Below are 26,689 nucleotides of genomic sequence, written 5' to 3' on the forward strand. Positions count from 1 at the left end.
CGTCTAATGAAACCGGTTGGAACCGCCACCAGGTGGCGACCGGATCACGTCTAATGAAACCGGTTGAAACCGCCACCAGGTGGCGACCGGATCACGTCTAATGAAACCGACTGGAACCGCCACCAGGTGGCGACCGGATCACGTCTAATGAAACCGACTGGAACCGCCACCAGGTGGCGACCGGATCACGTCTAATCACGTCTAATGAAACCGGATCACGTCTAATGAAACCGACTGGAACCGCCACCAGGTGGCGACCGGATCACGTCTAATGAAACCGGTTGGAACCGCCACCAGGTGGCGACCGGATCACGTCTAATGAAACCGGTTGGAACCGCCACCAGGTGGCGACCGGATCACGTGTAATGAAACCGGTTGGAACCGCCACCTGGTGGTGACCGGATCACGTCTAATCACGTCTAATGAAACCGGATCACGTCTAATGAAACCGACTGGAACCGCCACCAGGTGGCGACCGGATCACGTCTAATGAAACCGGTTGGAACCGCCACCAGGTGGCGACCGGATCACGTGTAATGAAACCGGTTGGAACCGCCACCAGGTGGCGACCAGATCACGTGTAATGAAACCGGTTGGAACCGCCACCAGGTGGCGACCGGATCACGTCTAATGAAACCGACTGGAACCGCCACCAGGTGGCGACCGGATCACGTCTAATCACGTCTAATGAAACCGGATCACGTCTAATGAAACCGACTGGAACCGCCACCAGGTGGCGACCGGATCACGTCTAATGAAACCGGTTGGAACCGCCACCAGGTGGCGACCGGATCACGTCTAATGAAACCGGTTGGAACCGCCACCAGGTGGCGACCGGATCACGTGTAATGAAACCGGTTGGAACCGCCACCTGGTGGTGACCGGATCACGTCTAATCACGTCTAATGAAACCGGATCACGTCTAATGAAACCGACTGGAACCGCCACCAGGTGGCGACCGGATCACGTCTAATGAAACCGGTTGGAACCGCCACCAGGTGGCGACCGGATCACGTCTAATGAAACCGACTGGAACCGCCACCAGGTGGCGACCGGATCACGTGTAATGAAACCGGTTGGAACCGCCACCAGGTGGCGACCGGATCACGTGTAATGAAACCGACTGGAACCGCCACCAGGTAGCGACCGGATCACGTCTAATCACGTCTAATGAAACCGGATCACGTCTAATGAAACCGACTGGAACCGCCACCAGGTGGCGACCGGATCACGTCTAATGAAACCGGTTGGAACCGCCACCAGGTGGCGACCGGATCACGTCTAATGAAACCGACTGGAACCGCCACCAGGTGGCGACCGGATCACGTCTAATGAAACCGGATCACGTCTAATGAAACCGACTGGAACCGCCACCAGGTGGCGACCGGATCACGTCTAATGAAACCGACTGGAACCGCCACCAGGTGGCGACCGGATCACGTCTAATGAAACCGACTGGAACCGCCACCAGGTGGCGACCGGATCACGTCTAATGAAACCGACTGGAACCGCCACCAGGTGGCGACCGGATCACGTGTAATGAAACCGGTTGGAACCGCCACCAGGTGGCGACCGGATCACGTGTAATTAAACCGGTTGGAACCGCCACCTGGTGGTGACCGGATCACGTCTAATGAAACCGACTGGAACCGCCACCAGGTGGCGACCGGATCACGTCTAATGAAACCGACTGGAACCGCCACCAGGTGGCGACCGGATCACGTCTAATGAAACCGACTGGAACCGCCACTAGGTGGCGACCGGATCACGTCTAATGAAACCGGTTGGAACCGCCACCAGGTGGCGACCGGATCACGTCTAATGAAACCGGTTGAAACCGCCACCAGGTGGCGACCGGATCACGTCTAATGAAACCGACTGGAACCGCCACCAGGTGGCGACCGGATCACGTCTAATGAAACCGACTGGAACCGCCACCAGGTGGCGACCGGATCACGTCTAATCACGTCTAATGAAACCGGATCACGTCTAATGAAACCGACTGGAACCGCCACCAGGTGGCGACCGGATCACGTCTAATGAAACCGGTTGGAACCGCCACCAGGTGGCGACCGGATCACGTCTAATGAAACCGGTTGGAACCGCCACCAGGTGGCGACCGGATCACGTCTAATGAAACCGGTTGGAACCGCCACCAGGTGGCGACCGGATCACGTGTAATGAAACCGGTTGGAACCGCCACCAGGTGGCGACCGGATCACGTGTAATTAAACCGGTTGGAACCGCCACCTGGTGGTGACCGGATCACGTCTAATGAAACCGACTGGAACCGCCACCAGGTGGCGACCGGATCACGTCTAATGAAACCGGTTGGAACCGCCACCAGGTGGCGACCGGATCACGTCTAATGAAACCGGTTGGAACCGCCACCAGGTGGCGACCGGATCACGTGTAATGAAACCGGTTGGAACCGCCACCTGGTGGTGACCGGATCACGTCTAATCACGTCTAATGAAACCGGATCACGTCTAATGAAATCGACTGGAACCGCCACCAGGTGGCGACCGGATCACGTCTAATGAAACCGGTTGGAACCGCCACCAGGTGGCGACCGGATCACGTGTAATGAAACCGGTTGGAACCGCCACCAGGTGGCGACCAGATCACGTGTAATGAAACCGGTTGGAACCGCCACCAGGTGGCGACCAGATCACGTGTAATGAAACCGGTTGGAACCGCCACCAGGTGGCGACCGGATCACGTCTAATGAAACCGACTGGAACCGCCACCAGGTGGCGACCGGATCACGTCTAATGAAACCGGTTGGAACCGCCACCAGGTAGCGACCGGATCACGTCTAATGAAAACAACTGGAACCGCCACCAGGTGGCGACCAGATCACGTCTAATGAAACCGGTTGGAACCGCCACCATGTGGCGACCGGATCACGTCTAATGAAACCGACTGGAACCGCCACCATGTGGCGACCGGATCACGTCTAATGAAACCGACTGGAACCGCCACCAGGTGGCGACCGGATCACGTCTAATGAAACCGACTGGAACCGCCACCAGGTGGCGACCAGATCACGTCTAATGAAACCGGTTGGAACCGCCACCAGGTGGCGACCGGATCACGTCTAATGAAACCGGTTGGAACCGCCACCAGGTGGCGACCGGATCACGTCTAATGAAACCGGTTGGAACCGCCACCAGGTGGCGACCGGATCACGTCTAATGAAACCGGTTGGAACCGCCACCAGGTGGCGACCAGATCACGTCTAATGAAACCGGTTGGAACCGCCACCAGGTGGCGACCGGATCACGTGTAATGAAACCGACTGGAACCGCCACCAGGTGGCGACCGGATCACGTGTAATGAAACCGACTGGAACCGCCACCAGGTGGCGACCGGATCACGTCTAATGAAACCGGTTGGAACCGCCACCAGGTGGCGACCGGATCACGTCTAATGAAACCGGTTGGAACCGCCACCAGGTAGCGACCGGATCACGTCTAATGAAACCGGTTGGAACCGCCACCAGGTGGCGACCGGATCACGTCTAATGAAACCGACTGGAACCGCCACCAGGTGGCGACCGGATCACGTCTAATGAAACCGACTGGAACCGCCACCAGGTGGCGACCGGATCACGTCTAATGAAACCGACTGGAACCGCCACCAGGTGGCGACCGGATCACGTCTAATGAAACCGACTGGAACCGCCACCAGGTGGCGACCGGATCACGTCTAATGAAACCGGTTGGAACCGCCACCAGGTGGCGACCGGATCACGTCTAATGAAACCGGTTGGAACCGCCACCAGGTGGCGACCGGATCACGTCTAATGAAACCGGTTGGAACCGCCACCTGGTGGCGACCGGATCACGTCTAATGAAACCGACTGGAACCGCCACCAGGTGGCGACCGGATCACGTCTAATGAAACCGGTTGGAACCGCCACCAGGTGGCGACCGGATCACGTCTAATGAAACCGACTGGAACCGCCACCAGGTGGCGACCGGATCACGTCTAATGAAACCGACTGGAACCGCCACCAGGTGGCGACCGGATCACGTCTAATGAAACCGACTGGAACCGCCACCAGGTGGCGACCGGATCACGTCTAATGAAACCGGTTGGAACCGCCACCAGGTGGCGACCGGATCACGTCTAATGAAACCGGTTGGAACCTCCACCAGGTGGCGACCGGATCACGTCTAATGAAACCGGTTGGAACCGCCACCAGGTGGCGACCGGATCACGTCTAATGAAACCGACTGGAACCGCCACCAGGTGGCGACCGGATCACGTCTCATGAAACCGACTGGAACCGCCACCAGGTGGCGACCAGATCACATCTTCTTTGTGTTTCAGGATGACCCATTGCTCTCAGGCCGTTTTGGTTTAACGTTTCTTCTTCTCCTGCAGACGCAGCTGAACGTCCTCCTGGAGAAGCTCCGCAGCACAGTTAGTGTTTCTTCTTCTACTACAAGCTGATGTTTCACGGTGCGGTCCTCCCAGCTGACCCAGTTTTTGTCCCGCTTCACTCCTCCAGGGCTCCAGCTTCATCCGCTGCATAAAGCCCAACCTGAAGATGGTCAGCCACCACTTTGAAGGCGCCCAGATTCTCTCCCAGCTGCAGTGCTCCGGTCAGTCCTTCCTGCATGTTTCTCCTTCATGACGTAAGATCGGCGATGAGTCGTTCATGAACACGCCGGTTCTAAGAGTCAGTTCTTTGTAGGAAGAACTGGTTTAAAAGATCCAGATCTTTAGATTGGTGGGACTTTAAACATACAAAGACCAGGATCTAACCAGTATGTAGAGAAGGAAGGATCTATGAGAAGACAGGACCAGTTTAGACCTGAAAACCGACATGACTAAACTAGAAGCTCTGAGAGAAGCAAATGAAGAGAAATTTAGGAGCTAAAAGAGTCGACTCATAAGGAACTAGATGGATGATGAGCTGAACTTTCCATCACTACGTCGGCGGTATCGCTGATGGAATTACTTCAGCAGGAACATTCAGAAAAAAGACTTATACAGTTCCTAAGCCAGAATATCCTAACTCTCCGATTTTCGTTGTTCCTTTATCAGTTAGAGCTTCACATGCTTTACGTCTCGTCATAAAACAGTTTTTTATAAAGATGGTAAATGATTCTCCATCCTGCTGCTGCCTGTTTGGGAGTTTAAAGTGAGACATAAATGAAAACATCGTCTGCAAACATTCGATCCTGGATGAATCTCCAACTGTTTGCTTCGTTCGTCTGTCAGTTTAAAAAGCCTGAGATGTAACCTTGTGGTTTGCTTCTTACACACGTGTGAAATTATATTAAACTGAAACATTTAACAAATTTTTCCCAAATTTTAAGTTTGATTTGAATCATTTTAGAGTTTGATGTGAATTGTTTTTCCATTTTAATTATATTCATTCATTTATTCATTTTCTAAACCGCTTAATCCAATTCAGGGTCGCGGGGAAGCTGGAGCCTATCCCAGCTGGCTTTGGGCGACAGGCAGAGAACACCCTGGACAGCTCGCCAGTCCATCGCAGACATTTTAATTATAAATAGAAGTATTTAGTCTCTATTTGTGATGGCAAATGGACATTTCTGATTAATATTGCATGTTTTGAATGGAGAAGATTGTGACTTCCAAGTTCCATGACTGGGATGTGTTAATGGTCTAACTCGATGTTTGGTCAGACCTACTCTGACAGGCTTATGATTCCTGGTTTAAAACAAAATGAAATCCAGTCAGTGGAGAAGTTTACTGTCTCTGACTTTACCGTATTTTCACGACCATTAGGCGCACAGTACTAAAAGGCGTAGTCTCAGTTATGTGCACCCTTTCTGTATTTAACACATACATAAGGCGCACCTGACCGTAGGGCGCGGGTTTTATATACCGGTACAATCCACGCCCACACTTCCCCCTTTAACATTCTCAATGCACACAAGCATACAAGTATGCCTTTTTAAAAGTAGAGCGGGAGCAAAACTGAGTTTGGTTGTGCTTTATTTAAATATTGATTACAAAGTACTAACATTTTTTAATCATCAATCATCAATAGGCGCGGGCATGGTAAAACACACGGATAAAACAAGCACACAAGTGTGCGTATTTAAAAATAGACCGGGACCAAAACTGAGTTTGGTACTCACATTTTTTACCGGTAATCGTCATCAGTCAAACCCATCAAAGTCCTCATCCTTCTTTCTGAATTGAACAGCTGCGCTAAATTTCCAGCAAACATGCGAGCTTCACTTTCTTCACTGTCAGAGTCACTTTCCGTGCCGTGCGGCTCCTCGGAAATGATGCCGGCTTTAGCGAAAGCGCGGACAACAGTGCCAGCAGACACGTTAGCCCAAGCGTCTGTCCTCCAACTCGGGCCACCTTGCCTTATGTCCACGGAAACTCAGCTGCGTCTTCTTTACCTGTCGGAGCTCGTTTTCCATCTTCCTCCACTTGCGAAAAATCGATTCATTAATCTTAAATTCTCTCTCGGCTGCTCGATTTCCATGTTGCTTGGCGTAGTTGATGGCCTTCAGTTTAAACTGTGCTTCATAAGCGTGTTTTTGCCATTTTCAGGGTTGTTCTGCATAACGCACATACCTGTTCTTTTATATGCGATCAGTGCCCACGCTTCACCCTTTAACGTTCTCATGGTGTTCTTTACTACGTCCGATTACTACAACAACAACAACAACAACAACAACACGCACACAAAGGGTGCACTGCACTATAGGGCGCGCCGTACATTTTGAAGAAAATCTAAGACTTTTATGTGCCCCTTATGGTTGTGAAAATACGGTAACTTATTTATCTATGTTTTTTAATCCCAGTCTGGTGATGGAAAAAGGAAGACTTGGTGAACTTAATGTGTTACTAACCGGTTCAGCCACAGCAACAGTTATAGTTCTGCTCCGTTTAAAGTGTTTATGTTCATTTCCCCCGGCTGCAGATGCAGCCAGTTTAATTGCGATGCAAACTCACCATACTCAGCTTCCTCTTTAATTAATCACCAAACAAATATCCCTGCATCCATTTGCTTGGCGTTACGGATAATTAGATTAATTTCCCACAGGACACGTACAGAGATTTAATCACATCTTCCAGAGCGTCTGAACAGACGATGCACGTTGGGACGTTATGTTGCCGTAAAAACATGAAATTATCTCAACGTACAGAAGTGGTTTTCTTAAAGAAGTTTTATTTGGTTGAAGATTGGTCTGACCGAGCCTCGGTGGGATCATCAGCAGGGTAACATTCCCTTCTTTTGCCTCAGACTGCTGGCTGGGATCTCTGTTAACAGAATAAGGTAGGAATCGATGTGTCTGTGTCGGCAGCTCACATCCCGAAGCTCATCTGATGGATTACTGGGATTATTTCTTTAGGGGACCAGCCGGGTTCTGCCCTGACAAAGCTGCTTCAATGATGATTCGATGGAAGTCACAAAGAAGCCGTTTATTAGACTCTCTGTGCACCCAGCATCTGGACAAATGAATGTAAATTACTGTTTCCATAGATACTATGGAGTTTGATTTTAAAGTGATAAAAATCACAGAATTGTAGATTTTTTTGGATGGATGGATGAAGGATGGATGGATGGATGGATGAATGATGGATGGCTGGATTGATGGATGGAGGATGGATGGATGGATGGATGGATGATGGATGGATGGATGTTGGATGGATGGATGTTGGATGGATGGATGATGGATGGATGGATGAAGGATGGATGATGGATGGATGATGGATGGATGGATGAAGGATGGATGATGGATGGATGGATGAAGGATGGATGATGGATGGATGGATGATGGATGGCTGGATTGATGGATGGAGGATGATGGATGGATGATGGATGGATGGATGATGGATGGATGGATGGAGGATGGATGGATGGATGATGGATGGATGGATGTTGGATGGATGGATGTTGGATGGATGGATGATGGATGGATGGATGAATGATGGATGGAAGGATGGATGATGGATGGATGGATGAAGGATGGATGATGGATGGATGATGGATGGATGGATGATGGATGGATGATGGATGGATGATGGATGGATGGATGGATGGATGATGGAAGGATGGATGATGGATGGATGGATGATGGAAGGATGGATGATGGATGGATGGATGATGGATGGATGATGGATGGATGGATGAAGGATGGATGATGGATGGATGATGGATGGATGGATGAAGGATGGATGATGGATGGATGGATGAAGGATGGATGATGGATGGATGGATGGATGGATGAAGGATGGATGATGGATGGATGGATGGATGGATGATGGAAGGATGGATGATGGATGGATGGATGGATGGATGATGGATGGATGGATGATGGATGGATGATGGATCCGATGACGGAGAAATGACCGGGGGGCATAAAGACGAGCGGATCAGTTCCGGTTTAGGACAGTATATCTGAACAGAACTTTTAATATACAGTGATTCACATGAAACGTTAAAACATTACTGATGGTGTTAAAAGTATAAAACTCAACACAAACAGCAAAATCACAATAAAATCGTAAACTGCATTAAAATAATTAAAACAAGTTAAAAGCTGCTGTGCAGTTTACATACATAGACACCTTTTAATGCTGAATACAGTCAGAAAACACATTTAGTCCGTTTTATACTGGCAAATTGATTTTGTTTGTTTTTGTTTGTTTTATTTGTTGAATGATGTATTCTGATTTACATGAAATATTTGTTATAAATGTTTTATATTTTTTATAATCAAGTAAATGTATTATTAAATTTATGTTTCTACTGCTTAGCTTATAATTTTAAAAAATATCTTTTTTTGGAAAATGGTTTTAATTATTAGATTGTAGTATTTGACATTATTATTTATTCTGCATATTTCCTGTATTTTAGTTGATAGAATTTTTTTGACAAACCAGTTCCAGAAACAAAACTAAATTTATTCATTTTATTTAAAATGTTTAAATATCATTTCAAACTATGACATAATTAATTAATTCTGTAAAATTGGTTAATTCTGTAAAAATGAGATAAAATCAACGTTTAAAGTCGACAAGTTATTTTTTATCCATTCAAGGAGCAAACATGGAGGCAGCGTTCAGGATTCACGTTCCTGTGGAACAGAACCTGCAGTTCTGCAGAAACTTTTATTCAAAGCATTTTGTCTTTATTTCGTCTCTTTTTCTGTGAAACATTTTATTTGTTTATGAACACATAAACCCACCTGCCCTCTGCAGGTATGGTCTCGGTTCTGGACTTGATGCAGGGCGGCTTCCCCTCCAGAGCTCCTTTCCATGAACTCTACAACATGTACCAGAAGTACATGCCCCCCCGACTCACACGCCTCGACCCCCGCCTCTTCTGCAAGGTGAGTCCTCTTGTAGACACGGAATGAAAGAGGCGTGTTCTTGTGAATGCGAGTAAACGATGCGTGTTCTGTGTGCGAGGCGTGTTTTGTGTGCGAGGCGTGTTCTGTGAGAAAGGCTTTTTTTGTGTGCGAGGCGTGTTCTGTGTGCGAGGCGTGTTCTGTGAGCGAGGCGTGTTCTGTGAGCGAGGCGTGTTCTGTGATCGAGGAGTGTTCTGTATGGAGGCGTGTTCTGTAATTGAGGCATGTTCTGTAATCGAGTCGTGTTCTGTAATCAAGGCATGTTCTGTAATCGAGGCGTGTTTTGAGTGGAGGCGTGTTGGTGAGCGAGGCGTGTTCGGTGAGCGCGGCGTGTTCGGTGAGCGAGTCGTGTTCTGTGATCGAGTCGTGTTCTGTGTGGAGGCGTGTTCTGTGTGGAGGCGTGTTCTGTGTGGAGGCGTGTTCTGTGTGAGGCATGATCTGTAATCGAGGCGTGTTCGGTGTGGAGGCGTGTTCTGTGATCGAGGCGTGTTCTGTGTGGAGGCGTGTTCTGTGTGAGGCATGATCTGTAATCGAGGCGTGTTCGGTGTGGAGGCGTGTTCGGTGTGGAGGCGTGTTCGGTGTGGAGGCGTGTTTGGTGTGGAGGCGTGTTCTGTAATCAAGGCATGTTCTGTAATCAAGGCGTGTTTTGAGTGGAGGCGTGTTCTGTGATCGAGGCATGTTCTGTGTGGAGGCGTGTTCTGTGACTGAGGCGTGTTCTCTGTGGAGGCGTGTTCTCTGTGGAGGCGTGTTCTGTAATCAAGGCATGTTCTGTAATCGAGGCGTGTTTGATAGGAGGCGTGTTTGGTGAGCGAGGCGTGTTTGGTGAGCGAGGCGTGTTTGGTGAGGAGGCGTGTTCTGTGTGGAGGCGTGTTCTGTGTGAGGCATGATCTGTAATCGAGGCATGTTCGGTGTGGAGGCGTGTTTGGTGTGGAGGCGTGTTCTGTAATCAAGGCATGTTCTGTAATCAAGGCGTGTTTTGAGTGGAGGCGTGTTCTGTGATCGAGGCATGTTCTGTGTGGAGGCGTGTTCTGTGACTGAGGCGTGTTCTCTGTGGAGGCGTGTTCTGTAATCAAGGCATGTTCTGTAATCGAGGCGTGTTTTGATAGGAGGCGTGTTTGGTGAGCGAGGCGTGTTTGGTGAGGAGGCGTGTTCTGTGTGGAGGCGTGTTCTGTGTGAGGCATGTTCTGTAATCGAGGCGTGTTCGGTGTGGAGGCGTGTTCGATGTGGAGGCGTGTTCGATGTGGAGGCGTGTTCGATGTGGAGGCGTGTTCGATGTGGAGGCGTGTTCGATGTGGAGGCGCGTTTTGTGATCGGGCCGTGTTCGATGTGGAGGCGTGTTTTGTGATCGGGCCGTGTTCGGTGTGGAGGCGTGTTCTGTGTGGAGGCGTGTTCTGTGTGGAGGCGTGTTCGGTGTGGAGGCGTGTTCTGTGTGGAGGCGTGTTCGGTGTGGAGGCGTGTTCTGTGTGGAGGCGTGTTCGGTGTGGAGGCGCGTTTTGTGATCGGGCCGTGTTCGGTGTGGAGGCGCGTTTTGTGATCGGGCCGTGTTCTGTGTGGAGGCGTGTTCTGTGTGGAGGCGTGTTCGGTGTGGAGGCGTGTTCTGTGTGGAGGCGTGTTCTGTGTGGAGGCGTGTTCTGTGTGGAGGCGTGTTCGGTGTGGAGGCGTGTTCTGTGTGGAGGCGTGTTTTGCTTCGCTGCAGATGATGGTGTGTCTGTTTTCTACAAGCTAAAACAGGCGTGTTTCCCGTGTGTGTTGCAGGCTCTGTTCAAAGCTCTGGGACTGAATGAGAACGACTACAAGTTCGGGCTGACTCGAGTGTTTTTCCGACCTGGGAAGGTGAGACTGGTCCTCCTGCTTCCTGCAGACTAACGTATTTTGTTCCCTGAAACCCAGCAGAGCGTCAGTCAGAGCAGATTTCTGAGCCAACAGATTTTATCCGTCCCCCAGATGAATAATTCATCACATTCAGGTGAGATAAGTTCTCACTTTGTGAAGCGGCGGTTTGTTGCAGCGTGCAGAAACACAACACAGCCAGAACCGTCCACAGTCCAAACCCGGAGCACATCTCAGCTGCTTCGTCACAAAGCGGCACGTTGTCTGATCCAAGGTCAGGACGGGCGACTCTTTATTTCCTACTTTTATTTGTTTTTTTTTTTGTTTTGGTTTTTTTTTAAAATAAATCTTTATTTTATTTTCCACATTTTATGTACAAGAACTTTGAAAGAAAACCAGATGTAGAAGAAAGAACTTCAGTCAAATAAATAAACACAATCGGAATAAAAACTTAATAAATTTCCACTGAACTGAATCTGCATCACTGAAAGTCTCTACAGACCTCCTGGTGGCAGAGTCCGGTCTCCTACCTGTCCTGATCCTGGAGCAGCCTCTCCATCCTCCAGGCCAGACTTTCCTCCACCCCCCCCCCCCCCCATCTGATAGTTTCTGCACACCCATGGATGACTCTTCAACAGCATTCTGTCTTTTACATCATATATCAACAACATAACCCGGTCAGCATACTTTCCCCTCCCCAGCATCACCCCCCCCCCCCCCCCCCCACACACACACCTCTCAACCCCCACCCCGCCCCGCCGCCTCCCGTCTGTTCCGTCTTCTCCAACAAACTGTCCGTAAACTTCACCTGGTTCAGAATGCAGCAGCCCTCCCCCCTCGCCCCCAGCCCTGGCCCCCCCTCACTGCATTCACTACAAAATCCTGCTGTCCACCTCCAACATCCATAACCTCGCCCCTCCCTCCCTTTCTCACCTCCTCCATGTCAGCATCCCAGTCCGTCCTCTCAGGTCCTCCATCGGTCTCACCGCCCCCCGTCTGGCCACCATGGGGGGAGATGAGCAATCAGCTGCTCTAAACCCCCCCCGAGCTCCATAACTCCATACAGTTGTTCTGACATAAAGTGGAAACACACCAGTTCAGACTGGAATATTCTGTTTCCCACTGATCTTTTCTGTTTATTGATGGTGATGTGTTTACGGTGACGTTGTGTCTAGAAAGGCGCCACAAAGAAAATGTTTCATCATGATTCAGATTAAAACTGTTCCGTTTGGCTGCAGGATGATGTGACACTCACGCCGACTGCTTTGATTCCAGTTCGCAGAGTTTGACCAGATCATGAAGTCGGACCCGGACCACCTGGCCGAGCTGGTGAAGAAGGTCACCAAGTGGCTGATCCACAGCCGCTGGAAGAAGGTGCAGTGGTGCGGGCTGTCCGTCATCAAGCGTAAGCAGCGTCATGGCTTCCCCCGCCGTAGACGGTTTTCATTTCTGTCCTGATTTAACTCTGATCTTTGTACGGCGACACGGCGGCCGTGAGACTCTGCTTACATGCAACAGTCCGGAGAAAAACCACTTTCCTCAGAGAGCTGGTTTCAGTGGTTCCGGGCTGGTTACAGTGGTTCTGGGCTGGTTACAGTGGTTCCGGGCTGGTTACAGTGGTTCTGGGCTGGTTTCAGTGGTTCCGGGCTGGTTTCAGTGGTTCCGGGCTGGTTTCAGTGGTTCCGGGCTGGTTTCAGTGGTTCTGGGCTGGTTTCAGTGGTTCCGGGCCGGTTACAGTGGTTCTGGGCTGGTTTCAGCGGTTCCGGGCTGGTTTCAGTGGTTCCGGGCTGGTTTCAGTGGTTCCGGGCTGGTTTCAGTGGTTCTGGGCTGGTTACAGTGGTTCTGGGCTGGTTACAGTGGTTCCGGGCTGGTTACAGTGGTTCCGGGCTGGTTTCAGCGGTTCCGGGCTGGTTTCAGTGGTTCCGGGCTGGTTTCAGTGGTTCTGGGCTGGTTACAGTGGTTCCGGGCTGGTTTCAGCGGTTCCGGGCTGGTTTCAGTGGTTCCGGGCTGGTTTCAGTGGTTCTGGGCTGGTTACAGTGGTTCTGGGCTGGTTACAGTGGTTCTGGGCTGGTTACAGTGGTTCCGGGCTGGTTTCAGTGGTTCTGGGCTGGTTACAGTGGTTCTGGGCTGGTTACAGTGGTTCCGGGCTGGTTTCAGTGGTTCCGGGCTGGTTTCAGTGGTTCCGGGCTGGTTTCAGTGGTTCTGGGCTGGTTACAGTGGTTCTGGGCTGGTTACAGTGGTTCTGGGCTGGTTACAGTGGTTCTGGGCTGGTTACAGTGGTTCTGGGCTGGTTACAGTGGTTCCGGGTCGGTTTCAGTGGTTCCGGGCTGGTTTCAGTGGTTCCGGGCTGGTTTCAGTGGTTCTGGGCTGGTTTCAGTGGTTCTGGGCTGGTTACAGTGGTTCTGGGCTGGTTACAGTGGTTCTGGGCTGGTTACAGTGGTTCCGGGTCGGTTTCAGTGGTTCCGGGCTGGTTTCAGTGGTTCCGGGCTGGTTTCAGTGGTTCCGGGCTGGTTTCAGTGGTTCCGGGCTGGTTTCAGTGGTTCCGGGCTGGTTTCAGTGGTTCCGGGCTGGTTTCAGTGGTTCCGGGCTGGTTTCAGTGGTTCTGGGCTGGTTTCAGTGGTTCTGGGCTGGTTTCAGTGGTTCTGGGCTGGTTTCAGTGGTTCCGGGCTGGTTACAGTGGTTCTGGGCTGGTTTCAGTGGTTCCGGGCTGGTTACAGTGGTTCCGGGCTGGTTTCAGTGGTTCCGGGTCGGTTACAGTGGTTCCGGGCCGGTTACAGTGGTTCCGGGCCGGTTTCAGTGGTTCTGGGCTGGTTTCAGTGGTTCCGGGCTGGTTTCAGTGGTTCCGGGCTGGTTTCAGTGGTTCTGGGCTGGTTTCAGTGGTTCTGGGCTGGTTACAGTGGTTCCGGGCTGGTTTCAGTGGTTCTGGGCTGGTTTCAGTGGTTCTGGGCTGGTTTCAGTGGTTCCGGGCTGGTTTCAGTGGTTCCGGGCTGGTTACAGTGGTTCCGGGCTGGTTACAGTGGTTCTGGGCTGGTTTCAGTGGTTCTGGGCTGGTTTCAGTGGTTCCGGGCTGGTTTCAGTGGTTCCGGGCTGGTTTTAGTGGTTCCGGGCTGGTTTCAGTGGTTCTGGGCTGGTTACAGTGGTTCCGGGCTGGTTACAGTGGTTCTGGGCTGGTTACAGTGGTTCTGGGCTGGTTACAGTGGTTCCGGGCTGGTTACAGTGGTTCCGGGCTGGTTTCAGCGGTTCCGGGCTGGTTTCAGTGGTTCCGGGCTGGTTTCAGTGGTTCTGGGCTGGTTACAGTGGTTCCGGGCTGGTTTCAGCGGTTCCGGGCTGGTTTCAGTGGTTCCGGGCTGGTTTCAGTGGTTCTGGGCTGGTTACAGTGGTTCTGGGCTGGTTACAGTGGTTCTGGGCTGGTTACAGTGGTTCCGGGCTGGTTTCAGTGGTTCTGGGCTGGTTACAGTGGTTCTGGGCTGGTTACAGTGGTTCCGGGCTGGTTTCAGTGGTTCCGGGCTGGTTTCAGTGGTTCCGGGCTGGTTTCAGTGGTTCTGGGCTGGTTACAGTGGTTCTGGGCTGGTTACAGTGGTTCTGGGCTGGTTACAGTGGTTCTGGGCTGGTTACAGTGGTTCTGGGCTGGTTACAGTGGTTCCGGGTCGGTTTCAGTGGTTCCGGGCTGGTTTCAGTGGTTCCGGGCTGGTTTCAGTGGTTCCGGGCTGGTTTCAGTGGTTCTGGGCTGGTTACAGTGGTTCTGGGCTGGTTACAGTGGTTCTGGGCTGGTTACAGTGGTTCCGGGTCGGTTTCAGTGGTTCCGGGCTGGTTTCAGTGGTTCCGGGCTGGTTTCAGTGGTTCCGGGCTGGTTTCAGTGGTTCCGGGCTGGTTTCAGTGGTTCCGGGCTGGTTTCAGTGGTTCCGGGCTGGTTTCAGTGGTTCCGGGCTGGTTTCAGTGGTTCTGGGCTGGTTTCAGTGGTTCTGGGCTGGTTTCAGTGGTTCTGGGCTGGTTTCAGTGGTTCCGGGCTGGTTACAGTGGTTCCGGGCTGGTTTCAGTGGTTCCGGGTCGGTTACAGTGGTTCCGGGCCGGTTACAGTGGTTCCGGGCCGGTTTCAGTGGTTCTGGGCTGGTTTCAGTGGTTCCGGGCTGGTTTCAGTGGTTCCGGGCTGGTTTCAGTGGTTCTGGGCTGGTTTCAGTGGTTCTGGGCTGGTTACAGTGGTTCCGGGCTGGTTTCAGTGGTTCTGGGCTGGTTTCAGTGGTTCTGGGCTGGTTTCAGTGGTTCCGGGCTGGTTTCAGTGGTTCCGGGCTGGTTACAGTGGTTCCGGGCTGGTTACAGTGGTTCTGGGCTGGTTTCAGTGGTTCTGGGCTGGTTTCAGTGGTTCCGGGCTGGTTTCAGTGGTTCCGGGCTGGTTTTAGTGGTTCCGGGCTGGTTTCAGTGGTTCTGGGCTGGTTTCAGTGGTTCTGGGCTGGTTACAGTGGTTCCGGGCTGGTTTCAGTGGTTCTGGGCTGGTTTCAGTGGTTCTGGGCTGGTTTCAGTGGTTCCGGGCTGGTTTCAGTGGTTCCGGGCTGGTTACAGTGGTTCCGGGCTGGTTTCAGTGGTTCCGGGCTGGTTACAGTGGTTCTGGGCTGGTTTCAGTGGTTCTGGGCTGGTTTCAGTGGTTCTGGGCTGGTTTCAGTGGTTCCGGGCTGGTTTCAGTGGTTCCGGGCTGGTTTCAGTGGTTCCGGGCTGGTTTCAGTGGTTCCGGGCTGGTTACAGGATGGCTGATGGACCTGAAGGCATCACAGCTTTCTTCTTCTTCTCCGTTAGTCTCTGCTGGAACGCCGCATCCCGTTAAACCCCATCCCACGCTGCCTCCGCCTGGCGTCGTTCATCATCCTGGTTCCGTAGAGGTCCCGCTCTCTGAGGTCACGACCAGATGAAATGAGTTTGGCAGCGAGCGGAGCTGTCTACTCATCTTTCACCAGTCGCCTCTCCTCCCTTTCCTCCTCACTCCTTCATCTTCCCGCTTCAGACCTCCCTCAGCGGGAGGAGCAAGCATCACTGTCAGGGGGATGGAGGAGAATCCCGAACAGACTCGGGTCTGGACTCGGGTCTGGACTCGGGTCTGGACCTACGTCTGGACTCGGGTCTGGACTTGCGTCTGGACTCGGGTCTGGACCTACGTCTGGACTCGGGTCTGGACTTGCGTCTGGACTCGGGTCTGGACCTACGTCTGGACTCGGGTCTGGACTCGGGTCTGGACTCGCGTCTGGACTAGGGTCTGGACTCGCGTCTGGACTCGGGTCTGGACTCGGGTCTGGACTCGGGTCTGGACTCGCGTCTGGACTAGGGTCTGGACTCGGGTCTGGACCTACGTCTGGACTTGCGTCTGGACTCGGGTCTGGACCTACGTCTGGACTCTGGTCTGGACTTGCGTCTGGACTCGGGTCTGGACCTACGTCTGGACTCGGGTCTGGACTCGCGTCTGGACTCGGGTCTGGACTCGGGTCTGGACCTACGTCTGGACTCGGGTCTGGACCTACGTCTGGACTCGGGTCTGGACTCGGGTCTGGACCTACGTCTGGACTCTGGTCTGGACTTGCGTCTGGACTCGGGTCTGGACCTACGTCTGGACTCGGGTCTGGACTCGCGTCTGGACTCGGGTCTGGACTCGGGTCTGGACTCGGGTCTGGACCTACGTCTGGACTCGGGTCTGGACCTACGTCTGGACTCGGGTCTGGACTCGGGTCTGGACCTACGTCTGGACTCTGGTCTGGACTTGCGTCTGGACTCGGGTCTGGACCTACGTCTGGACTCGGGTCTGGACTCGCGTCTGGACTCGGGTCTGGACTCGGGTCTGGACCTACGTCTGGACTCGGGTCTGGACTCGGGTCTGGACCTACGTCTGGACTCGGGTCTGGACTCGCGTCTGGACTCGGGTCTGGACCTACGTCTGGACTCGGGTCTGGACTCGGGTCTGGACCTACGTCTGGACTCGGGTCTGGACCTACGTCTGGACTCGGGTCTGGACTCGGGTCTGGACCTACGTCTGGACTCGGGTCTGGACTCGCGTCTGGACTCGGGTCTGGACCTACGTCTGGACTCGGGTCTGGACTCGGGTCTGGACCTACGTCTGGACTCGGGTCTGGACCTACGTCTGGACTCGGGTCTGGACTCGCGTCTGGACTCGGGTCTGGACTCGGGTCTGGACCTACGTCTGGACTCGGGTCTGGACTTGCGTCTGGACTCGGGTCTGGACTTGCGTCTGGACTCGGGTCTGGACTTGCGTCTGGACTCGGGTCTGGACCTGCGTCTGGACTTGCGTCTGGACTCGGGTCTGGACCTACGTCTGGACTCGGGTCTGGACTCGGGTCTGGACCTACGTCTGGACTCGGGTCTGGACCTACGTCTGGACTCGGGTCTGGACTCGGGTCTGGACCTACGTCTGGACTCGGGTCTGGACCTACGTCTGGACTCGGGTCTGGACCTACGTCTGGACTCGGGTCTGGACTCGGGTCTGGACCTACGTCTGGACTCGGGTCTGGACCTACGTCTGGACTCGGGTCTGGACCTACGTCTGGACTCGGGTCTGGACTCGGGTCTGGACCTACGTCTGGACTCTGGTCTGGACCTACGTCTGGACTCGGGTCTGGACTCGGGTCTGGACCTACGTCTGGACTCGGGTCTGGACCTACGTCTGGACTCGGGTCTGGACCTACGTCTGGACTCGGGTCTGGACTCGGGTCTGGACCTACGTCTGGACTCGGGTCTGGACCTACGTCTGGACTCGGGTCTGGACCTACGTCTGGACTCGGGTCTGGACCTACGTCTGGACTCGGGTCTGGACTTGCGTCTGGACTCGGGTCTGGACTTGCGTCTGGACTCGGGTCTGGACCTGCGTCTGGACTTGCGTCTGGACTCGGGTCTGGACCTACGTCTGGACTCGGGTCTGGACTCGGGTCTGGACCTACGTCTGGACTCGGGTCTGGACCTACGTCTGGACTCGGGTCTGGACTCGGGTCTGGACCTACGTCTGGACTCGGGTCTGGACCTACGTCTGGACTCGGGTCTGGACCTACGTCTGGACTCGGGTCTGGACTGAGGACTCAGCAGCAGACCAGATGTTGACCCAGCTGTGAGTTCTGATGGAAACATCAGGGGAGGAAAAGCAGCGTTTCAGATGAAGAGACTTCACAGGAAAATCCTCTACTGAGGTCAGCATCCAGATCTTCTGGACAAAACCTCGACTGGATCTGGTTTCCAGAACCCATCAGAACATTTTTCCTTCTGAATAAATTTTGTTTTACATGAAACAACTTAAACCAGCTTTAGAGACACATGGCCTGGGCTCTGGAACCAGTACCCTGCAGAGGAACTGGATCTTCTTCCAGTCTGGAGTTGCTCCCAGTTCAGAGTACCCACCCTTTCTGGAGTCCTTGGAGGGAGTGCTGGAGGGTGCTCCTTCTGGGGACTCCATTGTTCTGCTGGGGGACTTCAATGCTCACGTGGGCAATGACAGTGAGACCTGGAGGGGAGTGATTGGGAGGCATGGTCCCCCCCCTCTGAACCCAAATGGTGTTTTGTTGTTGGACTTCTGTGCTCATCATGGATTGTCCATAACGAACACCATGTTCCAACATAAGAGTGTCCATATGTACACCTGGCATCAGGATTCCCTGGGCCGCAGTTCGATGATGGATTTTGTAGTCGTATCGTCGGACCTGCGGCCACATGCCTTGGACACTCGGGTGAAGAGGGGGGCGGAGCTTCAACTGATCACCACCTGGTGGTGAGTTGGCTCAGATGGTGGGGGAGGAAGCCGGTCAGATCTGGCAGACCCAAACGTGTTGTGAGGGTCTGCTGGGAACGTCTGGCTGAGTCCCCTGTCAGAGCGAGCTTCAACTCCCACCTTCAGCAGAGCTTCGAACATGTCCCGAGTGAGGCGGGGGACATTGAGTCCGAATGGGCTGTGTTCCATGCCTCTATTGCTGAGGCGGCCGGCCGGAGCTGTGGCTGTAAGGTCGTTGGTGCCTGTCGTGGCGGTAATCCCAGGACTCATTGGTGGACACCAGCAGTGAGGGATGCCGTCAAGCTGAAGAAGGAGTCCTATCGGGCCTTCTTGGCCTGTGGGACTCTGGAGGCAGCTGATGGGTACCGACGGGCTAAGCGGCATGCGGCTTCGGCTGTTGCCGAGGCAAAAACTCGGGCATGGGAGGAGTTCGGCGAAGCCATTGAGACTTCTAGACGGCTTCGAGGCGATTCTGATCCACCATTTTGCAGATGGTCCCTGTACGACAGGTGTCAGAGCTTGGTCCACATTGCCGGTAGTAAGTCGGATTCGTTTCCGGTGGGGGTTGGACTCCGCCAAGGCTGCCCTTTATCACAGATTCTGTTCATAACTTATATGGACAGAATTTCTAGGTGCAGCCGAGGTCTTGAGGGGATCCGACTTGGTGGCCTCAGGATTGGGTCCCTGCTTTTTGCAGATGACGTGGTCCTGTTGGCTTCATCTGGTCGTGATCTCCAGCTCTCACTTGAGCGATTCGCGGCCGAATGTGAAGCGGCTGGGATGAGAATCAGCACCTCTGAGACGTGGTCCTCAACCGGGGACAGGAGGAGACCCTGGGGAAGACCAGGACATGCCGGATGGATTATATCTCGGCTGGCCTGGGAACGCCTTGGGATTCCCCCCCCAGAGTTGGTAATGTGGCTGGGGTGAGGGAAGGACTTCTCTGCTGAGGCTGCTGAGGCTGCTGCCCCCTCGACCCGACCCCGAATAAGCGGCAGAGAATATATGATGTATTTGGTTTTATTTTGGTTTATCCTGCATTCACCAGGACCAGGGTTAGCTGGACTAGAATCCTGCATGTGGAACACTCACCGTCTGATTTCATGAATCAACGTTTTATTTACTTGACCCTGTTAAATAAACGTAAACCAACAAACAGTATGTTTTCCCATCGTTGCATTCAGCTGCAGCGATGTGAAACCTGCTGGATGACTCTTCGTCTGCAACCTCGGACTGAATCTTTTCCTCGTTGCCATGTGTCCAACCTTGTTTCTCTGTCTGACGTTGTCTCCTGTCTGTCCTTCACAGTGAAGAACAAGATCTTGTACCGAGCGGCAGCCTGCATCACCATGCAGAAGACTGTTCGGATGTGGCTGTGCAAGAGGAAGCACAAACCTCGGTGGGTTTCGTTGTTTCATCTTCCTCCTGTCTGTTCTGCTCCTCATCACTTATTCTGTTTTTATTTCAATCCTTTCTTCTAATTTGTCTTTCTGTCATCATCCCGTCCTTCATCGGTCTTCCTCTTCATCAGGTCCGTTTTCTCTCATCTCAACCTCCAAAGCTTCTCATCTTCCTCGTCTTCTGTTCTTTATGAACTCCTCTTCATTCCTCATCACATCTTCCTCCTCTTTGTCATTATTCGCCTTTTTCACAGTTCTCTACCTGACACACACACACACACACACACCCACACGCACACGTTCACCTTGGCAACGGTTGCCTGGCGACACATGCCGCTCTGCTAATTACCTGTGATGTTTTGATTATAAACAGCTGTGACCCCCCGAGCAGGTGAGGAGGACCGTTTTCGCTCCTCTGTGAGGTGTTTTTGTCTGATCTGGCAACCCGCTGGTTCATTCTGACAGGCTGCTGCGACGTGCTAGGGGCCGGGGAGGGGAGGTAACGGGATGCAATGTGGTGGGGGGCGGGGAGGGGAGCTAACGGGCTGCAACGTAGTGGGGGGCCGGGGAGGGGAGGTAACGGGATGCAATGTGGTGGGGGGCCGGGGAGGGGAGGTAACGGGATGCAATGTGGTGGGGGGCGGGGAGGGGAGATAACGGGCTGCAACGTAGTGGGGGGCCGGGGAGGGGAGGTAACGGGCTGCAACTTGGTGGGGGGCGGGGAGGGGAGATAACGGGCTGCAACTTGGTGGGGGGCGGGGAGGGGAGATAACGGGCTGCAACTTGGTGGGGGGCGGGGAGGGGAGGTAACGCTGCAACGTGGTGGGGGGCGGGGAGGGGAGGTAAAGCTGCAACGTGGTGGGGGCGGGGAGGGGAGGTAAAGCTGCAACGTGGTGGGGGCGGGGAGGGGAGGTAACGCTGCAACGTGGTGGGGGGCGGGGAGGTAATGGTTTCCAGACGGTTCCAATCGACGCTGCCAAACGGAGCAGGAAGAACTTTATTTTTAGGATAATTAGCCGTAGTGATTAGCATCCAGAGCAGAAAGATGTCGTTAGCCTCCGAAGTTTCCCTCCCTGCTAATGAGCTGAAGCCTTTCCTTCGGATCGGGACCTCAGTGACATTTCATTAGCCTCATTAGCGCTGCTGTATGAACTCACTGTGACCGGCGTTCATGTCCCTAACCCTCAACCTGCGATATGTCTGGTCTTTTCTTCCTGAATGTTAACTTTTAAAGGTTTTGTTCTCCTGTCAGACAAGAAAAATAAAAAACTACTAATGATAAATAAACAACTTTCATCTCCGCTAGAAAGATATTTTTCTCTCAGGGTGGTTCTGCAACCAAAGATGTAACTTAGCATTTCTACCCGCAGTCACGTAGCATAAGCATTAGCGCTAGCGAAAACATGTTAGACCCGTTTCTCTGCTTCATTGTTCAGAGGACGTGTTTCTGCTCGAAACTTTGTGTCAAATGTGGAACACGTCCGTCAAACCGTCCTCCTGGTTCTCCTCACTTGAACCGTGCACCTGGCAGTCTGCCTGCTCCCTCACGTGGACCGCAAACCTGGCGGCCCTCACATGGACCGCACACCTGGCGGCCCTCCCAGTCCCTCACCTGAAGCCAACAGCCCCTCAGCATTAAGATTTGACACAAAGGTGAGAAAAGTCCGGTAGCTTTTACCCACACAGACACGTAAAGGTTAGCAAAACACCTTTTTCCAATCAGCTGATCAGAAAGATCCGGAGAGTAGCAGGGTGACTGGTTGGAGGAAGTTAAATGTGGAATCATCTCTGAAAGGAAGCTTTGTGTTTCAGCATCGACGGCTTGGTCAAGGTGCGGAACCTGAAGACGAGGATGGGCCGTTTCAACGAGGTGGTGGCCGGCCTGAAGGAGGGCAAGCAGGAGATGAGCCAGCAGGTCCAGGAGCTGGAGGCCACCATAGACGCCCTGATGGTCAAAATTAAGGTGGGTGGATGTTTATGTCCTCTTCTGCTGTGTCCGCCGGAGACACACTGAGCACGTGCAAAGGTAAAACTCCGACTCAAAGGACACAATGGACGGACTGACACCAAACTGACTGACGGACAGGTGGAGTTCGACTCTTCCTGGTAAAACGCACAGAAGCTTCTGGATCAGGGTGTTTTCTGATTTACTTACATCTAGGAGGTAAAGACTGATGGGTTGCCATGACGACCGACATTTAGCTCCTTTTAAAACTGGATATGAACACAGTCTGGTTCCAGAGTCTGGTTCCACAATCTGGTTCCACAGTCTGGTTCCACAGTCTGGTTCCACAGTCTGGTTCCACAGTCTGGTTCCACAATCTGGTTCCACATTCTGGTTCCACAATCTGGTTCCAGAGTCTGGATCCACAATCTGGTTCCAGAGTCTGGTTCCACAATCTGGTTCCACAATCTGGTTCCACAATCTGGTTCCAGAGTCTGGTTCCACAATCTGGTTCCAGAGTCTGGTTCCACAATCTGGTTCCAGAGTCTGGTCCACAATCTGGTCCCAGAGTCTGGTCCACAATCTGGTTCCAGAGTCTGGTTCCACAATCTGGTTCCACAATCTGGTTCCACAGTCTGGTTCCAGAGTCTGGTTCCACAATCTGGTTCCACAATCTGGTTCCACAGTCTGGTTCCACAATCTGGTTCCAGAGTCTGGTTCCAGAGTCTGGTTCCAGAGTCTGGTTCCACAATCTGGTCCACAGTCTGGTTCCAGAGTCTGGTCCACAATCTGGTTCCAGAGTCTGGTTCCAGAGTCTGGTTCCACAATCTGGTTCCACAATCTGGTTCCAGAGTCTGGTTCCACAATCTGGTTCCACAATCTGGTTCCACAGTCTGGTTCCACAATCTGGTTCCAGAGTCTGGTTCCAGAGTCTGGTTCCACAGTCTGGTTCCACAATCTGGTTCCACAATCTGGTTCCAGAGTCTGGATCCAGAGTCTGGATCCACAATCTGGTTCCAGAGTCTGGTTCCACAATCTGGTTCCAGAGTCTGGTTCCACAATCTGGTTCCAGAGTCTGGTCCACAATCTGGTCCCAGAGTCTGGTCCACAATCTGGTTCCACAGTCTGGTTCCACAATCTGGTTCCACAATCTGGTTCCACATTCTGGTTCCACAATCTGGTTCCAGAGTCTGGTTCCACAATCTGGTTCCAGAGTCTGGTCCACAATCTGGTTCCAGAGTCTGGTCCACAATCTGGTCCACAGTCTGGTCCCAGAGTCTGGTCCACAGTCTGGTTCCAGAGTCTGGTTCCAGAGTCTGGTTCCACAATCTGGGTCCAGAGTCTGGTCCACAATCTGGTCCCACAGTCTGGTCCCACAGTCTGGTCCCACAGTCTGGTTCCAGAGTCTGGTTCCACAATCTGGTTCCACAATCTGGTTCCACAATCTGGTTCCAGAATCTGGTCCACAGTCTGGTCCCAGAGTCTGGTCCACAATCTGGTTCCAGAGTCTGGTTCCACAATCTGGTTCCACAATCTGGTTCCAGAGTCTGGTTCCACAATCTGGTTCCAGAATCTGGTCCACAATCTGGTCCACAGTCTGGTCCCAGAGTCTGGTCCCAGAGTCTGGTCCCAGAGTCTGGTCCACAATCTGGTTCCACAATCTGGTTCCACAATCTGGTTCCACAGTCTGGTTCCACAGTCTGGTTCCACAGTCTGGTTCCACAGTCTGGTTCCAGAGTCTGGTCCACAATCTGGTCCCAGAGTCTGGTTTCCAGAGTCTGGTTTCCAGAGTCTGGCTCCACAATCTGGCTCCACAGTCTGGTTCCAGAGTCTGGTTCCAGAGTCTGGTTCCAGAGTCTGGTTCCAGAGTCTGGTTCCAGAGTCTGGGTCCAGAGTCTGGTTCCACAATCTGGTTCCACAGTCTGGTTCCACAATCTGGTTCCACAGTCTGGTCCCAGAGTCTGGCTCCAGAGTCTGGCTCCAGAGTCTGGTCCAGACCATTGGAAGTCTCTTGGAGACTTTTCCTCCTGAACAGAAAAACCTGCTGATTCTGTCAGAAACAAACTTCTGGCTTGTTTTCCTGTGTGACGTGCTCGTCGTCTCGTGGAAAGACATTTTGACTGTTTTTCTACTCTTAGATGTGAAAAGACAATCAGTAATGAGAGGAGTTGTTGGACGGCTGGATTATCTGTTCTCCGCGGCCTTCGCCCCCCGCTGCCATGTTTCCCCTGCAGAGGAGCTGATAGTCTGACGGCAATCGTCGGGTTTACAGGGACAAACGCGGCTGGAAGGACTCCGAAGCCGCGGCTGCCATCATGTCAGACTAACTGACGGTCGGAGGAGAAAGGTTGCCGTGACAGCAGATGCTTATGAATATAAATGAGCTGTGGGATGACAGCGTGTTTCGCTCCTCAGGTTTTACACCTCCGTCCTGCTTGTCTCTGTCAGATGACCCATAAACATGCAGCGAACTGTGGGAAGGTGGACGTTAGCAGCCGAACCATCTGCAGCTCCTGCAGAGTTAACTCACCAATCAGAGGAAGTTTTGACCAGAAAGGAACCAAGAAATGGTGTGAAAATGGTAGTTTTCTGCCTCAGGACGGGTCTGGGAACTCTGCTGCATGTCCTGTCGTGTTAAAGTGTTTATTTTTAGTGGAATCTGAAAGAAGGTTGCCAGAAGCACCACATGGTGAAGGTGTGGCGATCCCACAGAGACCAGTGACATGGTGGGTTTTTAGGGTGCGAAACGACCAGCGTTGTCATGTCCATTTCATCCAGCAGGATGTTTCTAAACGTGGAGAATGTGTTCTGTTGGGATGTTTGGAGACTGAAAGTATCACTAAAACAGTTTCCAGAAAATCCATCCATCTATTTTCTATCTTTCCTCCGTGTCGGGTCGTGGGGGGATGTTCCCCAGAGTCTCCACCCAGTTAAACATGTCAGAAAACCTCCTCAGGGAGGTCCAGGAGGCATCCAGACCAGATATCTGATCCACCCCATCTGTATGCGGAGGAACATCAGGTCTCCTCCTGGACGACGGAGGTTCTCATCTTCAGGGTGGAAGGTCAGCGCTCAGACCGGATTAGGAAGGACCTGTGGCCCCCCTCCATCGTGTGGAGCAGCGTGCTGCTGATGGTGCTTTCCAGGACTTGGGGTTCTCCAGCAGCTCTTTGGACCTGTTGGACAAAGAAGTCCTGCGAAGACACCAGAGTTTTTTTTTTAGATGGAATTAGAGGATGTGAAGGAGCGTCGTCTCCTGCAGTCTTCTTCTGTGGTGTCTTTGCTGGTAGCGCTGGACAGACGGACGACGGACAGAGCCGGATGAATTCCGTTCAGGAGGAACGATGCCGAAGGAGACGCCGAAGCAAACGAAAACATTTCATCCCTTCCTGCTCCTCTTTCAGCAGTGGAGATGCGTTGAGGTTGCCGTGGGTAACCGATGAAAGCGCCAAACTAATCCGTGTTTCTCCATTTCTCGCTGATCCATCTACATTCAGTTCCCGTTTCCCTGCGGTCAACACCGTCTTCATCATGTCCTGCTTCCCTTTTCCCCAAATACAACCGCTGCAGCGTGGAAGGGAAACTAACGACATGTTACAACCAGCGGCGTCCAACATGGCAGTCCGTCCACCTGAGCAGCCGGCAGGAGGAGGAGCTTCCTCTTCTGGCTGTCCTCAGCGAGACGTGATGAGCTGCTTCCTGCTTTGTGTTGCTCAGGTGACCACCATGACCCGGTTGGACATCGACCACGAGTACCAGGCGCTGGTGACCCGGTCGCAGCAGCTGCTCACCGCCATGCAGAACAAGAAGAAGGAGGAGGAGGAGCGAGAGCGGCTGCGACGCATCCAGGAGGAGATGGAGAAGGAGAGGAAGAGGAGGGAGGAGGAAGAGCAGCGCCGCAAGCAGGAGGAGGAGGAGCGGCGACTGTAAGTAAAACCGATTTTAATTCTCCATTTTTAGACTTTCTAATCAGAGAATTATTTATTTTAATTTATTTTATTGGTATTTAGGTTTATTTTTATTTATTCAAATCATTTATTTAAATAATCTTTTTATTTATTTACTTTTAATTTCTTTTATTTATTTATTATTAGCTTTTAAACCCATTTAATTCCAACACAAGGAAAAAAAAAGATTTTGCTTTTGATTTTCGTCACGACTGGTCCAGATCACTGCAGTGCTAACTGTGTCCACCAGGGGGCAGAAGACAGGTATCAGATCGCGTTCAAAAAAGTTTTAAATAACGTTTTTACCCTGAAATGATGCAGAATGTCTGAGAAAGTTTCCGTTCTAGCAAACAGCCTCATTAAACTGGAGGCTTCCCAGAAAAATGAGTCATTGAGGCTCATTGTTGATCCGAACGGACACGTCTGTCAAATTAAACTCGCTTTTTATTCCACATGAT

At 52.6% G+C, this 26,689-nt stretch overlaps 1 protein-coding gene across 3 annotated transcripts in view; it reads left to right on the top strand.

Moving 5' to 3' along the window:
- Positions 1-26,689, top strand: part of myo6a (myosin VIa) — a 190,010-nt gene that overhangs the window by 127,010 nt on the left and 36,311 nt on the right. For 2 of the 3 annotated variants that reach the window (XM_079255818.1, XM_079255819.1), the window contains exons 19-26: positions 4,393-4,431; positions 4,520-4,613; positions 9,211-9,341; positions 11,115-11,192; positions 12,465-12,594; positions 20,248-20,338; positions 22,152-22,302; positions 26,002-26,210. In XM_079255818.1, the coding sequence (XP_079111944.1) occupies positions 4,393-4,431; positions 4,520-4,613; positions 9,211-9,341; positions 11,115-11,192; positions 12,465-12,594; positions 20,248-20,338; positions 22,152-22,302; positions 26,002-26,210 (923 nt within the window). Of the gene's footprint in view, positions 1-4,392; positions 4,432-4,519; positions 4,614-9,210; positions 9,342-11,114; positions 11,193-12,464; positions 12,595-20,247; positions 20,339-20,470; positions 20,755-22,151; positions 22,303-26,001; positions 26,211-26,689 lie in introns of those variants that run through there. The other variant, XM_079255820.1, reaches the window with a different exon arrangement.

Source organism: Telmatherina bonti (assembly GCF_933228915.1).
Source record: "Telmatherina bonti genome assembly, chromosome: 16".
NCBI classification, from domain to species: domain Eukaryota; kingdom Metazoa; phylum Chordata; class Actinopteri; order Atheriniformes; family Telmatherinidae; genus Telmatherina; species Telmatherina bonti.